The 19,679-nt window shown below is 39.9% G+C and overlaps 1 protein-coding gene across 1 annotated transcript; it reads left to right on the forward strand.

The window, feature by feature from the left end:
- Positions 1–702: 702 nt before the first annotated feature.
- secisbp2l (SECIS binding protein 2-like) lies at positions 703–19,668 on the forward strand. The gene is made up of 18 exons (XM_077519355.1): positions 703–958; positions 6,147–6,352; positions 7,316–7,640; positions 7,989–8,127; positions 8,804–9,018; positions 9,243–9,267; positions 9,627–9,694; positions 10,090–10,200; positions 10,287–10,406; positions 11,230–11,397; positions 11,490–11,631; positions 11,733–11,902; positions 12,114–12,246; positions 12,323–12,485; positions 13,021–13,241; positions 13,472–13,626; positions 13,704–13,923; positions 15,036–19,668. The coding sequence occupies exons 1-18, from the start codon at positions 938–940 to the stop codon at positions 15,677–15,679; spliced, it is 3,246 nt and encodes a 1,081-aa protein (XP_077375481.1). The 5' UTR covers positions 703–937; the 3' UTR covers positions 15,680–19,668.
- The last annotated feature ends 11 nt before the right edge of the window (positions 19,669–19,679 follow it).

Below are 19,679 nucleotides of genomic sequence, written 5' to 3' on the forward strand. Positions count from 1 at the left end.
AGTATCTATCCACAGTGGAAGACCTACCAGATCATCTGAACTGTATTTGGGGTTAATCAGAGGCTCTTTAAAAAGTGACAAGTGTGTGCTGATTGCTGTTCGGAGTTTCAATGTGCTTGGTTAAATTTGAACACATCCATAGTGGTTATGTATAAGGGTTTGCACATTATGCAGTCACATTTACTTGCCATCTTGAAAAGATTGTTTTGGGGGCTTTTTTCTTTTCTTCCAGATGTGTTGTACAAGTTACAGGGCACATTAATAGTGGAACAAAATTAGAAAATTATTTAAATTGGTCTCATATTTATATCACAGAAACCTGGGATCTGAGCAGGAGTTATGTAAACTTTTTTGACACGATACATAACTTGAAAATTTAGTAACATCCTCTGTCAATATAACAAAAAAGAACAAAGGTGTGTAAAATTCAGTATTTTTTTTATTGAAACTCTGCTTTTAACATTCACAGCGTTAGGACATAAAACATCAGTTCAAAGGTTCCATCTTTACTTACTAACATTCACGACAAAAATAACAATTTGACATAAAAAGGAAAAGGTCTGTAAACTTTGTAGTCTCCATGCTGAGTTTGTCTGACGTCACTTATTAAAGAGACTGTGCCTGCCTGGACGCGATTGGACGAGGAACATATTCCAGCCAATAGGAGTATCGCTGGGGCTCAACTACTTCCGCTCAGGTGACTCCCGTTTCCACTGGACGGTCTTCATCGCCACTGGGAAACGCTTGGAGCTAACGCACAGCAAGCGGACGCTTCTGCGCCTCAAAGCCCGATTGTACATTCAGTTAGGGCCGCTGAGCGTAGATCTTGTTGAACCGCCGGAGATTGTTATCATTTACCATGAAGAAGATAAAAAGGCCCACATCCTGACGTCCACTGTGGGGTCAATGACGGACACGCGCCGTGTCGGTGACTGACATGGATGCAAGTGGCATTAAGGTAATTCACTTTCCTTAATTCCGCACTATAATGTTGCATTTTTTTTTTTTAAATGTGTGTATATAGACATTTAAAGAACACGTTGTTTTTAGATGGGCAGCAGAGCAGTTGTTGCCTAGATTGTCGGTAGAGCTAACGGCAAAGGCTTTTCTCACATAAAGGCTATTATCCATTGATACTGTTTTTCTGTTTGATTTTTATCTGGGTCACAAGTTTATTATGGTTTTGTGGAGGATTAAGGATATGTAATATGATCTTTGTCCCTCTATATTGTTTTTCATTGCCTTCTGCAATGAGAGCGGTATGTCTATGTTGATGCTAACTTGGCTTGTAGCTACATGAGCCAAAACATCTCAGCTGTCACTGAAAGACTGTTAGAAGCAGCAACAGCTGAGCGACAATGTATTTATTCAGTCCCTATCGACGAAAAATAAACTCATACAGCCATTCCAAGGAATGCGAGAGAGTGTTTTTAGGTGAGGCGCTGAGGTTTAATAATGTGGGGAAGAAGGTCTGGTTCTTCAGCATTTATGACATTCCACTGGCGTGTGTGTGTGACGAGTGCAGAAACATTCGGCGTGATAGTGTTTTGGCATGTGACGTCACGAGGTGTGGTGAGCTCTTATGGGTGAATGTCAACAAAACATGGTGCCATAATCTACGTCGTACCTTTTGATATAACTAGCTCAACTTTATTTATAGGGCACTTTAAAAAAAAAAACAGTGAAAGCTAATAACTTAAAGAGAGTAAATTCAACAAGCACTAAAGCAATGCCAAGTTTTATGCTGACTCGAAAGCCAAAGAATAAAATGTTGTTTTGAGACAACTTTTAAAAATGGAATTAATGGATGGATACTGACTGACCTTTGAGGCACCGGGCAGGTCACCTGAAATAAGGTGGGGTGAGTTTGAAGATGTAAAAACAAAAGAATCTTATAATAGTTGACAGGGAAGTGAAGTGAGGCCAAAATTTAAGGTCTATGCACATTCTTACGACCTCCAGTTTGGAGATGATCACCCACATTTTGGACCAACTGGAGATGCTTGAGGGAAGACCGGCAGACTCCAAAATAAAGCATCACACAGTAATCCCACTTAGATGTAACGAATGCATGGGTTACTGTTTCTAAGTGCTTCTGTTAAAGTAAAGGCGTTACCAATCCAAGGTGCCTAAGATAAAAGCTGAATTGAACAACAGCACCAATTTGCCGGAGCAATTTAAAATCACTGTCCTTAGTGTCCTATTTAAATCTCAAGCTTGAGACTGTTGGCTTTGGTTAAGACACCAAGGGCATAAGCCAACAGGGTGGGATGTACAAGAGCCATGGGGCCAAACACCATAACTTCTGATTTGTTTTCATTGAAATTCAAGAAGTGCATTGCCATCCATGATTTGATTTCCTATAGTGAGGAAAAACTTGGCCTTAAAGAGGTGGTTAAACATCTAAAATGAATTATATATAAGTACAACTTGCCATAACAAACATAAGAGCTTTTATTTGGTTTCTTTGAGATTTGTTAAAATGTACTAGTATGGTGTTTGGCCTACAAGTACAACCTGCTGCCCAACATTTGTCCGTCGTCGTTCGTAAACACAACATTCAAAACTGGCACTCGAGGAAGCCAAGGACACATCCACAGAAACTGTCGACCAATCAGGAGCGAAATTTGCCTTGGGGGGCTTAATAAGGAAAGCCTGGTGGTGCCGCAGGGCTAATTAAACGCTGGGAGAGCCTATATGTGCTTTGTCTAAACTAGGTCAGCGCACTCGTAGAACAACTAATGTAACAAGTTACAACTGTAGCGTAAGCGTAGTAACCTTTTTTTTTTTTTTTTTTCACCATACATGACATTTCAGATCACTCGTGGGACAACTTTGCGAGCTAGTGAGGAAAAATATTGTACTAGTTGACAGCAATGTGCTACAAATGGCATCATCTAGCACTTGCAACAACGAGTTGCGTGCAGATGTCAATAAGTGCACATTTTTGCCTTGCTAGTTATACATAATTGTCCTAGTATGCCAAAGCTGTCCTATCCGGGTCCAGGAATGTCATACAGTAGTGGAAAGAAATTACTGGTAATACAGCCATTCTACTAGTGTGCTGAATTGTCTTACTAATAAGGGCAAAGAGTATTAGTGCGTGGATATTGAATGAATGCTAAAATTGATTATATTGAGCATTCCCTATCTCACCTTTCTTTCAGTACTTATACTTAGTAGGGCTGCACAATATATCGAAAAAATATCGATATCGCGATATTGGCCCTTGCAATATGCATATCGCAAAGGCATGCAATAAGTTTTATATGGAATTTTATGCTTTTTATATGAATTTGACCAGTCAGATGCTAACTAAAATGTGCATCGCCATTCAATCGTTGAAAATTATCAAGACATAATTACAATTAATTAACTAAGATTACATTAAGGTTGCTTATTTTGCCCCATGAAAAATGTTTTTCTTTCATTAGGTTATAAAAATGTAAATTCTTTAGGTATGTTAAATATCGCAATAATATCGATATCGCTATGTTCAACAAGTATATCGCATATCGCATGTTTTTCCAATATCGTGCAGCCCTAATACTTAGTTATTTGTAATTGTTCTTTTTTTGTCTTTTTATTTTTATATTCTTTGTATAAGTTGAAGTCTTCCCATTGCAGTGATGATTTTTACTGTGCACATGGCAAGTCAAGTTTATTTATATGTATAGCCCTTAATCATATCTTGAAAGTCTCAGTCCACATATCTCAGTCAGCACAGGTACACAACATATATGGGTGCAATGTTAAAAAGTGTCATTTCCTAATAATAACAATAATGGTAAATGACACGTGTACTGTATAGCACTTCTATGGCGCAAAGATGCTTATTTTTTTGCAAAACAAACGTTTCAGTGGGTCCCTATTTGTTGGCTGTACCATCCCCAAAGGATGCACATCTGCCAGTGACCTCAATGCAACTTTCACAATTGCAGCTATTCTCCTTCACGCTCGCTGACACGTACAAACACAGTCAGTTAAGGGTTCCGTGCTCTTGGAGCCATTCAAAACACAGTGCCACATTACAATTATCATTATTACCTCTGATGTGAGTTCTAAATTGAACTTTCACAACTTATGCACGTGTGACCTCTACGTTGGTCCATGCTTTGTAATTAGCTTATCTTGTGTTGCTGTCGCGCTTATCCTCTCAGATGTAATCCCATCACAGCCTGCTATGGGAGCCTTTTTCGTATCGGTGCATTTCAATGTCCTACTAAATATATAATAATTTATTACACCACTTTGGAACCAAGTTTTATTTGATATTATGAGCATTTTTTTGTGGGTTTAGTGTTTGTTTGTTTTTAACAGTTCATCAGAGGTTTGTTCTTAGAATGACATGACGAGCTGAATCTAACGCGCAAATGGCAGATAATCAGTCACCTGCCCGTGAACTTGCAAGTACCACGACAGGCTTTTGTACCACTACAAAACAATCACTTGCAGCCATATCCTGCATTTTGAGTCAATGTCACTTTTTAGTTTCAGTGAATTGGCTATCCAGGCTTAATCTGCTAAAATTCTATTTAGACAAGATGACATTTGTGGATGTGTGAAGGAAAAGTTGGAAGGGGAAATAAACCACCCACCACCAATGGTGGTGGGACACAATAGCTGGCTGTGTTACATATACAGACTTCAGTGTAACTTGCATCCCGAGCACTGTTCGAGAGAAATTAGGAAGCCTCTTTGTTCGCTGAACTCGCTCACCCCTCTTTTTAATTGGCTGTCTTGGACACAGTAAGAAGTCAACAAGGACCATGTTTTTAAAAATATTTTCAACAAATAAATGACTCAATCCAATCTGTCTTTTATAGTATGACAGATCATGGACACAAGTTAATTAAGTCTGTGGAAAATTCTTGGATATGTTAACAGTAGTAGTTTAGTTTCCTTTTCCTCTTTTAAACAGATCAAAAATCTATTTTTCTAAAAACACAAACACATCTGTACATTAAAACAAAAGACATAATGACATTCAAACCCTCCACCACCCCCCATCCCTCACCAACAAAAACTGGCAAAAAAATGTGGCAATTTTTAGGGCAGCACACGATAATGGAAAATCTGCATTAGTTCCTGAATATAGCGATATTTAACATGTACCAAAATAAATGACATTTTTATTAACTAATGAAAGAATTATATATATATTTTTTAATTCAGCAAAATAATCAATCAATCAATCAACTTTATTTATAGCACCTTTCATACGTTCAAAATGCAACTCAAAGTGCTGGACATCCATAATACAATAGAGGAAAAAAAAATCCCCATGATCCTACCCATAGACACACCCAAAACCCAACAAACACATGAAAACCACAACATGGTGGGGCACAGAAGTACCCTGTAAGGGAAAATAAAAAAAATAAGTGACCTCAATGTAATCCTAGATAATTAATTGTAATTACCTCACGATAAATGTATATGTATATATGATAACTACATTTTAGTTGGTGTCTGACTGGTCAAATACAGGTAAAAGCATAATATTCCATATGAAACTGATTGCACGTCTTTGCGTGTTACATGGACCAATATTGCGATATCAATATTTTTTTTTATTATAATTGTGCAGCCCTAATTTTCTATCATCATTAATGTGATGCATAATATGTATTACTCCACTAGGATTTAAGAAAAAAAAGTTTTGGAGTGTTGAAGGAAAAAAAAGTAAACAAAACTGAAAATAACTGAGGTAATGTGGGTGCACAAGCGTGCACACCCTCTTGTAACTGTAAGTATGAGTATGTTGGTGTGTGCAAGTGAGTTAGCACACACCAAAATTCTTCTGCTGTTAAATTTTACTGAACCCTTGTTGAGGCTGTTTTGTCTATTGGAATAAAAACTGCATTGGTGAAAAGCAAGAAAAAGAATAAGTAAACATCATGAAAAGATACATTTACTGCGGTTCACTGGACTGAGCTTTCATGATTGATACTGAATTCTGAGGTCGAATGCATGAGCTTCATTTAGTTGGCCCATAGCCATGACAAAGGGAGACCTTGACTGCCATCTTGTGACATATTAGAGGCAATTGTAAATCTTGTTGAGGAAGGGATCAATTACCTTTAATGATGAATTTAGTTCTGTTGCTCCCATTCCAACTAATAATCAAGCTTTACATTTTACAGGATGTGAAACTTTCAGCTGAAGTGGAACCGTTCATCCCACAGAGGAAAGGTCTCGAAGGGTCCCTGGTCACCATGAGTCTGTCTGGAGAGCCGGGTGGAGGAGTAGCTGGCGGAAGTATAGGAGGGGGCAACGGAGGGGTGGAACCTCCTATACCGAGCTACCTCATCACCTGCTACCCTTTTGTTCAGGAGAACCAACCCAACAGGTACTGTCAGTGTCACAGGTTGCGAAATGGACCGCTAATATGCGGCACCACATTAGCATGATTTCTGGTGGTTACTTTCGTCTCTCATGCCTAGCTGAGTTTAAATTGCATGTGACAAACCTTTTGAATGGAAGAGTTATCTCATGCAAAGTAGCAATGGAATCTCTTTTGGGGACTTTCCCATCTTCAGGATGTACATGTGAAACAGAGTGGCAGTAACTCGTTTGCAATTTTTTTTTCTTTCTTTCCTGTTTTAAAAATATGTGCCGAGGAGGTTCATTGCAACTTGCAAGGAGTTTACACATTTATATGGTTTCACACTTGTTTCGTAGAACTTTAGGAGAAACCAAAACTCAGTTATGAAAACATGTTTGACCACAAGTGCGGTATCTCAACAATGTATTTTTTTGTAGTGTGGTTAAGGAAAAGATACCGCCCCAGAGTTCCCAAGTGGACATGGCACCACAACCAGCTTCCAGCAGCTCCTTTTTGTCCACACTAGTGATCTTCTATATCCTGCACACATCCGCTCCTTTGTTTCCTTCCGCACTATTTGAATGCAAGGAAATGACTGCTATAGTGGTCACCTTTCTGTAGCATGAACACAACATCTTAATTAACCATCATGTACTTTGTTGTGGTGCCTCAGATGCAACAATCCCTCCTGAAGAGGCATTTCTCTCTTAACATCTTACTATATTTGTTGGTGTATTTATTTTTAGTTAAATATGTGCATTTTATGCTCAGAACCAGATCAGCATGGTAGAGTATGCACTAGGGCTGGGCGATTCGATTGGATTTGCCGGGATGAATTTACACTTAACACCATGGCTGCAAACAGAGAGGAGTTGGTTTACAAACAGTGTTTTTAGCGACTTCTTTGACGCTTCTCAGCTATTTTTAAATAGAAAGCATCAAACAAAAATCTAAAATCATAAACTAGTCTTCGCTTATTCTTCACAGGCAGCATCCAATGTACAATGGAGGAGACATGCGCTGGCATCAGCCTAACCCTGGCCCCGGTGGTCCCTACCTGGCCTACCCAATCATGTCTTCCCCTCAGCCACCTGTGTCCAATGACTATACCTACTATCAGATTATGCCTGCCCCATGCCCCCCTGTGATGGGCTTCTACCAGCCATTTCCTGGCACCTATCCAGGCCCAGTGCAGCCCGGGGTTGTTAACCCAGTCTCGGCAGATGTTAGCGAAAGGCCTCTTCCGCTTGGGCCGGCATACGGGATAGCGAATCACCGAGGGAGAGGCATGGTCCGACCTAATATCCCCAAGGTAAAACGGGTTAACTATTCACTCGTCACATCCTCACATAGACAAAAGTGTTTGTTACCCCTTTGTTTATGAAAATCAAGAGACCTTAGAGATGAATTTTGTCCCTCTATGTTCTCAAACATCTCTGTGCCCGTAATTCTTATTAACCTGCCGCTAATATAGTTATTTAAATTGTGCTTGAAAGTTGACGTAAAATATGATGACTTTAAACTTTGGCGTGTCAGCACTTCAATTTGGTCATGGAACAAATGAAACTTGTTAGTCAAGGTTCCATTGTATTGTTGTATTTGCATGTTGAAGATGATTATACTAAGTAAACTGTCTTTCCGTCACTGTTATGCAAAACAGCAACATTTAGGTGTTTGCCAGCCACTGAGGGGTCGCCGCCCCCCAAACAGGACTTTGACTGTGCAGAAGGAAGTGTGCAATATAGGTCATGATGGTTGGACTAAGAAAGTACTTCTGGTGGATGCAGCCCAGCAGACAGGTAATGTTCTTCTTGCCGCAGGAGCAGCAAAAGATGGTGATGTTAAACAAGAGTTTCTTTGAATGAAAGCATGTTACTTTCGATTTAGTGAGGAAGTTATGCTTGCTGCCAAGAACAGCAGCATCTGGTTATACAAGTTTATGGTGCAAATGGGCTTCTAAACAGATGGGGAATGTAGAGATTCCAGTTGGGTTATTTAACATTTGTGCAAGCCATGATGTCACCTGTAATGATTCTGTCAGCATGGATGAATTCCCTCCCACTTCAGTTTTGTGCCAGACATGTATATTTATCTGTGTGGATTTATTATTCAAATAATTTAAATCAAAATAATAGTGTTCAGACAATGTTTCATAAAATGAAACGGCCAACCCTAACCCTAACCTCTGCCGAAAGATATTTATTGCTAAACTAGAAAAACACTCTGCAAAACACAGATCAGCTGTTGACAATAGCAGGTTTGTTATTTGTTAATTGGCTGGTTACGCCTCCTTCGTGGAGGATAAGTCAGGCTTTATAATTATGGACAGTTGATGCTCTTTTGACTCTGGACTGTACTTTTAATTATTCGTCCAACTTTATCTTAGTGGTGAAGGGAGAACTAATGAAGTAAACATGTACTGTGATTGTTGAGTGTGTATATTTGACAATACTATATTAATGTCTAATCTGTTAGATTTCCCAGGTGAGGTATCTGGGCGGTGTTTTGGGGAGCCTGCCAGTCCACGTCTGTGGAAGAACCAAACGAAGAGGCAGCAGGCAGCCGAAAGCTACAGTGATCAGGGCACCAGTGAAGCCGATATAGACAGCGACAGTGGATATTGTAGCCCCAAACATAAACAGGCAGCAGGAGTAACGCATCGGACAGCAGAGACGTCCACATCATCCACCGTATGGCAACATGCAGGCTGCTTAACTGTGATGCATTTTGTTAGCTTGGCTGCCCAAATGTTCTGTTTGGCAACACTTTTTCTGTGACGTGTGAACATGTTTCAGATGAATCAGTTTTATAATAATCAAAATGCAAGTGTAGCAATTATCAAAGTGCATCTTATCAACCATCAAATCAACTATTATAGGTTAACTGCAATATGTTTTTGTTTTGTTTTTTGTAGGGAATTGAGACTGGTGTGATGACAAGTAAGTTCAAATTCACCTAATAAGATACACTACAATTGCGGAATCCCTTGAAAGAAAAAATGCCATTACCAAGATAATAATGCTCAGTTTTGTTTTACATAGTCAAGAGTGATCTAAGCTTTACTAGATGTTAATAACTTGAGTTACTATTTGGGTGTGACTGTTAATAAAATTTGAATAATTTTACTGCATGAAAGGGTAAAACTGAACACCATTGCCTTCATGGACGTGGAATTTTTGCATGTGTCTGTTGGGCTAGAGCTCCCTTGTTTTAATGGCCTCAGTTAAGGATGTTATTTACAGCGCACTGTCTAATGCACTATAGTTTCTAATCAGTTGTGGATCTTTGTCTCTACTAGCAGGTACATGGGTTAATTTCCACAGAACAGACCAGAGGAAGAATCCTGAACAGAGTAAATTCTCCAAGGTGCAGACCACTGGAGTTTATTGCTTATATTGATACACACTGCCCTGCACAATTATTGGCAACCCTTGTTTATTTAAGATGCTTTCTTTATCTTATAATTTTGTTTAACCATTTTTACAATTTCCAGTATGAAAGTATTCATCTGCAATGAAAACTGAATTAGTTACAGGCTTATTAATTTTAACCAGAGGTGCCAATAATTATGGAGTGCACTGTATATAACCTTTTTTTTTTTTTGCAGTTGTTGACATTATTTCTCATGTACCGGCAAACAAATATACAAAGGCTAAAAGCATATTTTTTTTAAAATAAATAAATAAAAATCTAAATTATTTTTCATTATTATTTTTAAACAACTTAGGCTTGTTTTATTTTTTATTTATTTATTTTTTTAGGATTTTCACAGTGCCTGTCCAGGGCGTGGTCTTCCCAACAAGTCAGAACAGAGACTGCAGCCAGCACTGGTCACACGTGATGAGATTGCTCCGGAACCCCTTTACTTTGAAGTGAGAAACAAATAGCTGGTTGATGTACCGTTTCACTGGTTCCACTTTGTATTTCTCGCTTTAAGATGTATTTTACACATTACAAGGATGAAGATGAGAGAGATGAGTTCCCAGACTTGCCCACTGGAGGTGGTGTGCAGCGTTGCACCAAGGCAGAAGCAGTTCCAGCCCAGACGCAAATGCAGCCAAAACTGCATAGAAATCTGGTAGGTTTCAGAATATCTATAGTCAACATGAATACAGTTATACAAGGAATGCCGGCTTGCTAACATTTTGGACCGGTAAACTCTCATCTGGTTTATTTTGCCACACGGTGGATTTGAAAGGGTTGGAATATTTCTCGTTAATTTCCAGAAAGTTTAGCAAATTTTTGTTGATAGGGTACACTTTCAAATTCAGTCAATATTTTATTTTTGATTACCGCTTGACTTTGTTAAATGGAGGAAACAACATTCCCTAAGATTTTGCTGTGGCACTTGTAATAAGTTGTGTACAGTATGCATGTGACCAGGAATGCGCAGTGGTTGTCTTCGAGTTAAGATTATGTTGCAATATAGCACATTTCCATGTTATTGCTGTTTTGGACTTTAAAAAAAAAAAAAGAAAAAAAAAAAAGATCGATGTGGTAAGCATCCAACTTTGAACAGAATTTTACAGAATCTTGCTAGATATTATTATTATATTTTATTTTAATGAGAATGACAATAATAGTCACATATACAAAATATTGCAAAATTATTGCTAGTTTGATAGTCAACTCTGCCTAAAAAATACATAAAGCAGACAAGGTCCAATACTGTGGGCTGATATTTCAAATGACTGAGTGTCTGGCTCCACTTGCCGGATGCTGATTGATAAATACAAAACCATTGGTTAGTGTTGGCAATAAGAGTACCTGAAAATGTTTGTTTGGTTCATTTGAAACTCAGAAGTTTGTACTCAGGAAAAAAAAAAGTGTTCTAGAACCGAACCAAACCAAACTTCCCGGTTTGGTAAGCTCTATGTGCTGATGATGTTTTCTTATCACAGCTAGAAAACCTAGCGGAAAACTCGCCCATCAACATTGTGCAGACACCGATCCCTATTACCACATCTGTTGCCAAGAGGGCCAAGAGCCAGAGGAAGAAGGCCCTGGCTGCTGCTGTGGCCGCTGCTCAGGAATACTCTGAGATTAGTATGGAACAGCAAAAATTACAGGTATTGTGTTATGCATTCAAGAGTTATACTAACTCATCTGGAGTCAACTGCTTTAGTCGAGTGACCTTGTTCTGTCTATTCCTTCGTAACAGGAGGCTCTCACCAAGGCAGCAGGCAAGAAGAGCAAAACTCCTGTCACGCTAGACTTAGGAGACATGCTGGCAGATTTGGCTAAACAGCAGCAGGCAATGAAGGCCAGACAGATCACCAATACCAAGCCACTATCTTTCGCAGGTACTCCAGCCTGAATTGATGTTTAGCATTCAAATATCCCTCTTGGAATTCTTTGCTTTTTTTGTCTACACGTCTACTCACTCTGTTTTATTTTCCTGTAGTTGGAACAACTACGCCATTCCACAGTACAGGCAGCTTGGCAGCTATGTTGAAGGGTCATCCTCAACCACACTTGGGCTCCCATAACCCACTGGATTCCACCGCTCCCCGTATGAAAAGAGGGAAGGAGCGGGAAGTGCCCAAAGTCAAACGACCAACAGCTCTCAAGAAGGTTAATGGTTGATACTAATGAGTCAGGAGAGACGGAAGCACAATGGGCCTAATTTACAATATAGTCCAAATATTGTCAAGTTCTTTTTTTCCGTTACGTGTGCAATGGTAACAAATTAAAAGAAGTGAAAATAGAAGAAATACATCTTGAAGTATTGCAAAAACTCAGTCTATTTTTCTGTTTTTTTTGTTTTTGTTTTTTGTTTTTAAAGATTATTCTTAAGGAAAGAGAAGACAAAAAAGGTAAAACGAACATGGCGCAAGAGTCGTCTGGCCAAGAAGAGCATGGAGATGATTGTTTACATTTTACTGAAGATCTTTCCCAAGAGCCTGCCTCTCAAGAAGGTGAAGTAATTTTAAATGTAGGAGTATTGTTTCCAACAAATCCTAGTTAACAGTTCCTTTTATCTCTTTGTCACAGAAAATGGCCTGAGTGTGCCCAGTGATGCGTCCCTCTCCCCAGCCAGTCAGAACTCGCCATACAGCATCACCCCTGTGTCACAGGGTTCTCCTTCAAGCTCTGGCATCGGGAGTCCCATGGCTTCAAACGCAATCACAATAATCCACAGTCGACGTTTCAGAGAGTAAGTGACTCACTTTCGTAATTGCTCTCAGAAATCTGGCCAATAGTTGTTCCACCCAAAAATAGCCTGGACTGGGAGAAGCGTCTGGTAGTTAGCGGGTATTTTTTGTCAAGGCGGACCTTTTTGTACAATGCAGAATTGTAGAGGATGGCACAGATGTCTGACACATTGTGCCTCCTCAGCAAAAATGTATGCAAGTAGCCACAAACGTGTCTTTGTGTCTTGTGCTGTAGGCCTATTGTCCTTGCTCACCCATCTCCAACACATTTTGCATTTATATCCTCCAAATGGCCTTTCTTGTCCTCTGCTGTGACCACCATCTTGATGCATCATCACGGCAATAACTTAAAAGCTTAAGATGTTGTGTATTTCAATTTGTTTTACCTTATTCAAAACTGTCATTGATCATCCCAAAGTGATATTAAAAGTGTGTATATAGGCTACAAGTTGCTGCAGTGTTAGCCATGATTTCTATTTTCCTTTACCTTGCCATCACTACATCTAAAGTGTGGTGTCATGTTGTTGCCCTCCACAGGTACTGTAACCAAGTCCTGAGCAAGGAGATTGACGAGAGCGTGACGCTGCTGCTACAGGAGCTGGTCCGCTTCCAAGACCATTTCTACCAGAAGGATCCCAACAAGGCCAAGTCCAAACGCCGCCTCGTCATGGGCCTGAGAGAAGTCACCAAGCACTTGAAACTGCGCAAGATCAAGTGTGTCATCATCTCGCCGAACTGTGAAAAGATCCAAGCCAAAGGTGAGAGCTGATGCTTAGCCTCGAGATATTTGCTGTTCGTGTTCTCAGGTCAAATTTGGTGGACTCTTGGTGGTGTTTTTAGGCTTAATTCATTGATAGTGTTATTCATCCGCGTTTGAGACATCCTGCTTTGTTGTTAGTTTTTGAATGCACCGCATCGTTTCTCTTTGAAAGAATTGTTTATATTTCCGGATTTTGACCATTTCTATGACTTGCATGCTGTGTTGCAGGTGGTTTGGATGAAGCTCTTTACAATGTAATTGCTATGGCCAGAGAGCAGGGGATCCCGTTTGTGTTTGCTTTGGGCAAAAAAGCGCTTGGACGCTGCGTCAACAAACTAGTGGCTGTTAGTGTGGTTGGCATCTTCAACTACTCTGGAGCTGAGGTACGACAACACTCATATTACACTTCATTTTTAGTTCTCCAGAAAAGAGAATACATGTTCTCATCTGCTTCTTTCAGGGTCTATTTAACCACCTGGTGTCACTAACAGAAGAAGCCAGGAAGGCCTACAAGGACATGGTTTCATCTCTGGAGCAAGAGCAGGCAGAGGAGGCTTTGAAACACATCAAGAAAGTCCCACACCACATGGGACATTCACGTAACCACTCTGCAGCCTCCGCTACCTCCTTTTGCTCCGTCATATCTGAGCCCATCTCGGAAGTCAATGAGAAGGAGTATGGTGAGATCCCTCATGTACCTTTCTTTGTTTTGACTGCCAATAGAGATCCGGACGTTGACACGTCCCAAACTGACCGTAAGCCACTGCCACTCGCCTGCCACTTTGAGTAAACGGAAAACGCCACACTTTAACAATGATCGACAGCTGCTGTGGACCAACTGCCACAATGAGAAGAGGCAAAAAAAGAACCAAGCATGCTCCAGGCTACCAAAAGAGGAACCAATGCGTAGCCACTGTTTCACTTTGTACATGGTGGCTAAATCAGCAGTTGCTAACTGTTACCACACACAAAATGTGGGGGAAATAATCAGTTTTGTTCATTTGTGCTGCTACGGTTTAATGGATACTACACAGTTGAATTTATTAACTGACCAACACCAGAAAGAAGACTTTTTACAATATAAATGAAGCGGCCGTGGCCGAATTAGCAGCTGCTAAGTTGCAAACATACATAAATAACACTGCAAGACTTGCATGAAACTGCTAACTTCGATGGCATTTTGAGCACACATAAAGAGGAAATAAATCTAGATTGTAAAAACTTGAAAAGCCTTTGTATGATCAGATTTGAAAGCGCTCACCAGCAAGAGGGAGGGTAATTCCATGTAGCAGTGTCACCGATTTGAAAAGAAAAAAAAAAAAAAAAAACAGTCCACTTCATTGCCAATCCAACATGTCCACTTCTCGCATGTATCATGTCCTTTTCGTCAAAGTGACTGTCAATGCTCTTGGGCGGAAAGTTGACGGATAAAACGCTAGTTTTTGCCCTCTTCGCCATTGTTTCCTGCCACAGGGGGCGTGTTCAGAGAAATAGTCACGTGACGTCCGGATCTCTATTTTACTTGATTGGTCCAAATGTCGTACTGTATATCTTGCAAATGTCTTTGATCATCACTCAGTGCCAGTGACAGGCAGAACTATTGAATCCTCTTCCACTAGATTACAGAGGATACAATAAACCTGTGTATTCACCTGGCAGCATGAGTGTCAGAACTTGTATTGTCATGAACATATTTTACATGCATGACTCCAAAAAAAAAAAGCGGGTGTACCTCATAATTTGGGTGTTTGCCATAAGAAAATGTTCATCAAGCCTTTCCCATTTCCTGCAGAGACCAACTGGAGAAGTATGGTTGAAACTTCAGATGCTCCAGAGCCAGTAGAGGCCGAAAGAAGCGCCCCTCCCCCTTCCGTTGCCCCCCACAGAGACAACGAGACCCCGGCAGTAGCCACAAGCGCCGTCCCGCAGAGAACGGCAGTCCCAACGCCGGCTCACGGCGAGCGCGATGAGGTCCGGGTCGACGACCGCCTGGAGCTGGCCTCCCAGCAGAGCACCGAGACGGGCTCGCTGGACGGCAGCTGCAGGGGCCCGCTCAACTCCTCCATCACCTCCACCACCTCCACCCTGGTCCCCGGCATGTTGGAGGAGGCAGATGAGGAGGATGAGGAAGAGGAGGACTACACACCTGAACCCATTTCCGTGGAAGTGCCCACCCTCAACAGCCGTATCGAGTCGTGGGTGTCAAAGACCCTGGAGAACATGCAGCTGGCTAAGAGCCAGGACAGTACAGAGGAGGAGGAGGAGGAGGAGGACGATGAGGATGAGGAAGAGGATGAGGAGGAGGAAGAAGAGGAAGAGGAAGAAGAGGAGGAGAGAGCACAGAGTGAGAAGGAGGAAGGCCTCGTTTCAGAAGGTATCATGGATACCAATGTGGAGAGCAAAGAGCAGGTGGAGGCCAAGGAGGTCACGGCCTGACTTGGTTCCTCCTCAGTTTCCGCTTCCTGTCTGGTTTCTCTCACGTCATCTCATAAAACCAGCAGCTGTTCTCCTTGCATCTCCACACCCTGACACCAGACCTAATCTCGCACCTAGGGCCTGATTTACTCAAGAATTGCGTGCGCAAAAACAGGCGCTGAAGCTGATCAACTAGCCAGTAACCAATCTTTTCCACAAACAACAATTTTAATGGCATATTGTCTATTAATCATGGAATAATGGAGCTTCTCAGTGATCTACAGCTGTGGTTCTAAAATTTTTACACAAAGTGCCAATAACCTGATCAAAATTAATGTGTATAGCCTTGATGGCCTGCCTGTTCATGAAATCCGAGGCAGATGTTATATTCCTGAATAGTATCATTGCTGTCAGGCAAAATCGTCACATCTCCAAAATCATGAATTCTCCGGGAAAAAAAATCTGCTTTGTTTAATTTGGGAATATACCTTTATTATTGTGTGTAACCAACATCACTGCAATTAACATTCTCTCCCCCCCCCCAAAAAAAAAAAAAAACATTTTGAAGAGGCTAAACAGTCGCTAATTATTACACTTAAAAATAATCCAATATCACGTTTACAGTATTTGACATAAAACCTGCACCAATAAAACAGGGTTTCCGTGGGTCATAAAAAAGTATTGAAAGTAATAAATGGACTTGGCTCAAATTAAAGCCTTAAATGGTATAAAAACATTAAATATGATGCAGAAGAGGCAAAAAAATGTAAATACAAGTTGTTCATGCCCCATGACCCTTGTGAGGAATAAGCAGTTTGGAAAATGGATGGATGTTATTCAGGCTTTATTCTACATACAATGTTGTGTAAAGGAGTCACTATCACATAATTTATCAATAATGAATTTACAGTGAACAAAATGGAGTTCAAAAGTTGCTTCATATACCAATTTCTCTGAATTTGAAAAGAAAAATATAGTGTTTCTGTCACCGATGTCCAACATGAAACACTAATGGCACCGAGTGGCAGAAAATTAACACAAACCTGACTTAATGACTCAATGTTTTACAATACTTTAATACCTAACTTATCTAACTTTGTGAATTACTTCATATAAAATTACCCAACCATATTTGTCTACTTCTATGCTAAAGTATGACTAAGATTTTATTGTGCATTTACAACAAATGTAACGTGATTTGCGATTAGTTGCAAGTCATGTCCAATTATGATTAAAAATTGTAATTGATTCATAGCTTCAATATATAAACAATATATGAATGTGTGTGCGTCTATGCAGTAGAACATGGGTATTGGCTTTAAGTTGCATTAAATTAGACTTGATGATAGTTGCAAAAAAAAACAACTAAAAGATTGATACATATCACTACATGGGGTGCTAAACGAGTATATGCAGTGAGTTCTTGGTGTTATTTTAACATTATGAACTTGTCAGTGCTGCACATGCGGCATTTCCTTTAAAGATAAATGTACGTATCTTGATATAAAGTGAAATTATTTTGTTCAGTTTGACACTCGTATTTTAAAGCTAAACAGATTTTCAAATCATTTTCCCCTCCACCCCTAGCTATCATTAATTTGAAATGGTAGAATACAGCGCCATGCACATCCAAGTTGTGCTCAAACCAAACCCTTAACCAGACAATAGTTTAGTACTTGAGTGCCAAGAAAGGCGTCTCTATAATGAATTATTATTAGTAGTACTTCACTCATTGTCTAAAGAAGCATCCAGACTTGAAATCGAGGTTGTACAATTTGCCACATCTCCCACAGTTTTCCAGTACTTCTCAGAACGTTGAATGTTCAACGAAGTTATTTTTTTTTAAAATATATATATATATATATATATATATATATATATATATATATATATATATATATATATATATATATATATATATATAATTTTTTTTTAGCTTTTTTGCAACACTTAAACTGGGTAAATAATGCAATAACAGACAGCCCAATTGTATTTATTTGTGAAAAAAATATGACATTGACCATATTTGCACATGCGAGGCTTCTACCTGACAGCAAAGATATATTTACTATTAGTGTATGCCACTGCAACATTAGTGCCTGTGTGAACTAAATAGGAAAAAAAACAAAAACCTAAACTAAACTGTTTTAAAAGTTTAACAATTGTACTATTCTTAACGAACTGTATTTGTGGGGGGGGGGGGGGTGAATGCAAGCCACTGTAACATACAGTATACAATTTGTTCACATACCACTAGAGGGAGCCCACATACCCCTACACTTTGAGAATCATTGATATAAGGGCTGACGCGGAGCTAATCCCAAGGAGTCATCATGCCATATCGCCTATGACAAAACTCCTTGCACTAAAATGACGCCGATGCACAGAAAAGCAATTGTGCTGGTCTCTCCCACAGCAGTTTTATGATGTGCCGTGTTAGGCAGGATGGAACATGAGGATGATCATAATGATGATCATGATGATAATGTTGATGATACATCCATGATCATGATCGGAGTGAGATTTCAGCGCCTCAACGTGTAATACGTTTGTTCCTATTCCATCACTTCAAACCTTATTTATAGTTTGTGGTTCTCTCCAAATTTTGGTGAAAACTGTTCCCCCCCATCAGATTGATGCAGTCTGAATAAATGAACACACAATTTAAGCACGCACTGTTTAACGTCTTAGTAAATCAGGCCCCAAATCTCAGGTATCCGTCAGTGCAGAACACTCGCACAACACGGAGAGGGGTCGAGGACCAAGCGGCAGCAGGTTCAACGTTTAACCTGTAACCTGCAACACTTGAATCTGGAGGAAACTTTTCCCATTTTTCCTTATCCCAAGTTGACAGTCTCCATTTCTGGGAGCAAGTGTTTGGAAAAGTTTCAGAGACCTTGTGACTCCTCAGCTCCCGTCTTAATTGTGCGCAGACCATTTACAGCTGTGTGTGGGTGTGAGTGTTTGTTTACAGGCATGTAGCTAACATTTGCTTTGCTGTGTTCATGAGCTTTACCTTTTTGTACATACTGTGTTCATGTTAGTACTTCTCCCTTAGCTGCATCGCTCCACGAGGGAGGGAAAGAAGGAAAGAGGACATTTTTTTTTGGGTTGCTTGGTCACTATCTAGTTTCCCGACAGCCGGGTTTTCTCAAATGGCTCCTATCAGTCTGCAGAATGTGTTCTGCATTTGGATAATTTAAGAGAATGTAACTTCTAAGAAGCAAAAAGGTAGCGTCTCTGTGTACAGTACTGGATTGTCATTTTCATCTGGATGTGTTCCTCTCAGTAATTCATATAAACTGTCGCCGTTTGTGCTCTGGGCGTTCTAATGAAGTTGTGACGAGGTTGATAATGTTGTTTTAATACACCGCCGCTATCTCGTTTGTAATCCAAAACTAGGATGTTTCGTTCAAAAGCAGTTAGACCATTGTTTAAATTGTCCGACTACAACTATCATGATAGCGAAGATAAGCTATGTAGAGAAAGGCCCTTGTTGGCTCAAGCACAGCTGACGTCGTTCACACTGCTAATGCCTTTTAACTACAAGTGTATTAAGAGGTGTTGATAGTATATTTAAGAAAAGCAAAACACCCATCCATTTCCCAAAGCCATTTTAACATGTTCTAAGTGAAATCTAATTAAGTCAGTTGTGCGCATAAGTGTCACATTTGGATCCTGATAGTGTTTGTAGTTTAATAAAAGGTACTCTGTCCTTGTGGGCCTTTTTGTTGCCACATCCATCAAAGTGTTTATTGACAACAAGCGTGTATTTTTTGCACTATGTACATAACAGTACTAAGAAAAGAGGTCTTGTGGTTTAAAATGAGCAAAAAACAAATTAACAAAGAAACGGTTCAATGAAGTACTTTTTCAGTGTGTTCTGTCTTTATATGAATATTTATGACTGTCTTTCTTGACTACATCACTAGCAACATTGTAAGAGGCTGTTTCGCATAATCCCTGAACTATATGGACTGATGATTAACATTAAAATGTTGTTAAAGTAATTCTTATGGAT

This window comes from Festucalex cinctus, chromosome 4, assembly GCF_051991245.1.
Source record: "Festucalex cinctus isolate MCC-2025b chromosome 4, RoL_Fcin_1.0, whole genome shotgun sequence".
Lineage (NCBI taxonomy): Eukaryota > Metazoa > Chordata > Actinopteri > Syngnathiformes > Syngnathidae > Festucalex > Festucalex cinctus.

What these genes read in the sequence shown, in the direction of transcription:
- secisbp2l (XM_077519355.1), top strand. Translation starts at nt 938, where the DNA reads ATGGATGCAAGTGGCATTAAG. An exon ending in CAAAACTGCATAGAAATCTG is followed by an intron (nt 10,407 to 11,229) that starts GTAGGTTTCAGA and finishes TTCTTATCACAG; the next exon opens with CTAGAAAACCTAGCGGAAAA. An exon ending in GACCAACAGCTCTCAAGAAG is followed by an intron (nt 11,903 to 12,113) that starts GTTAATGGTTGA and finishes TTGTTTTTAAAG; the next exon opens with ATTATTCTTAAGGAAAGAGA.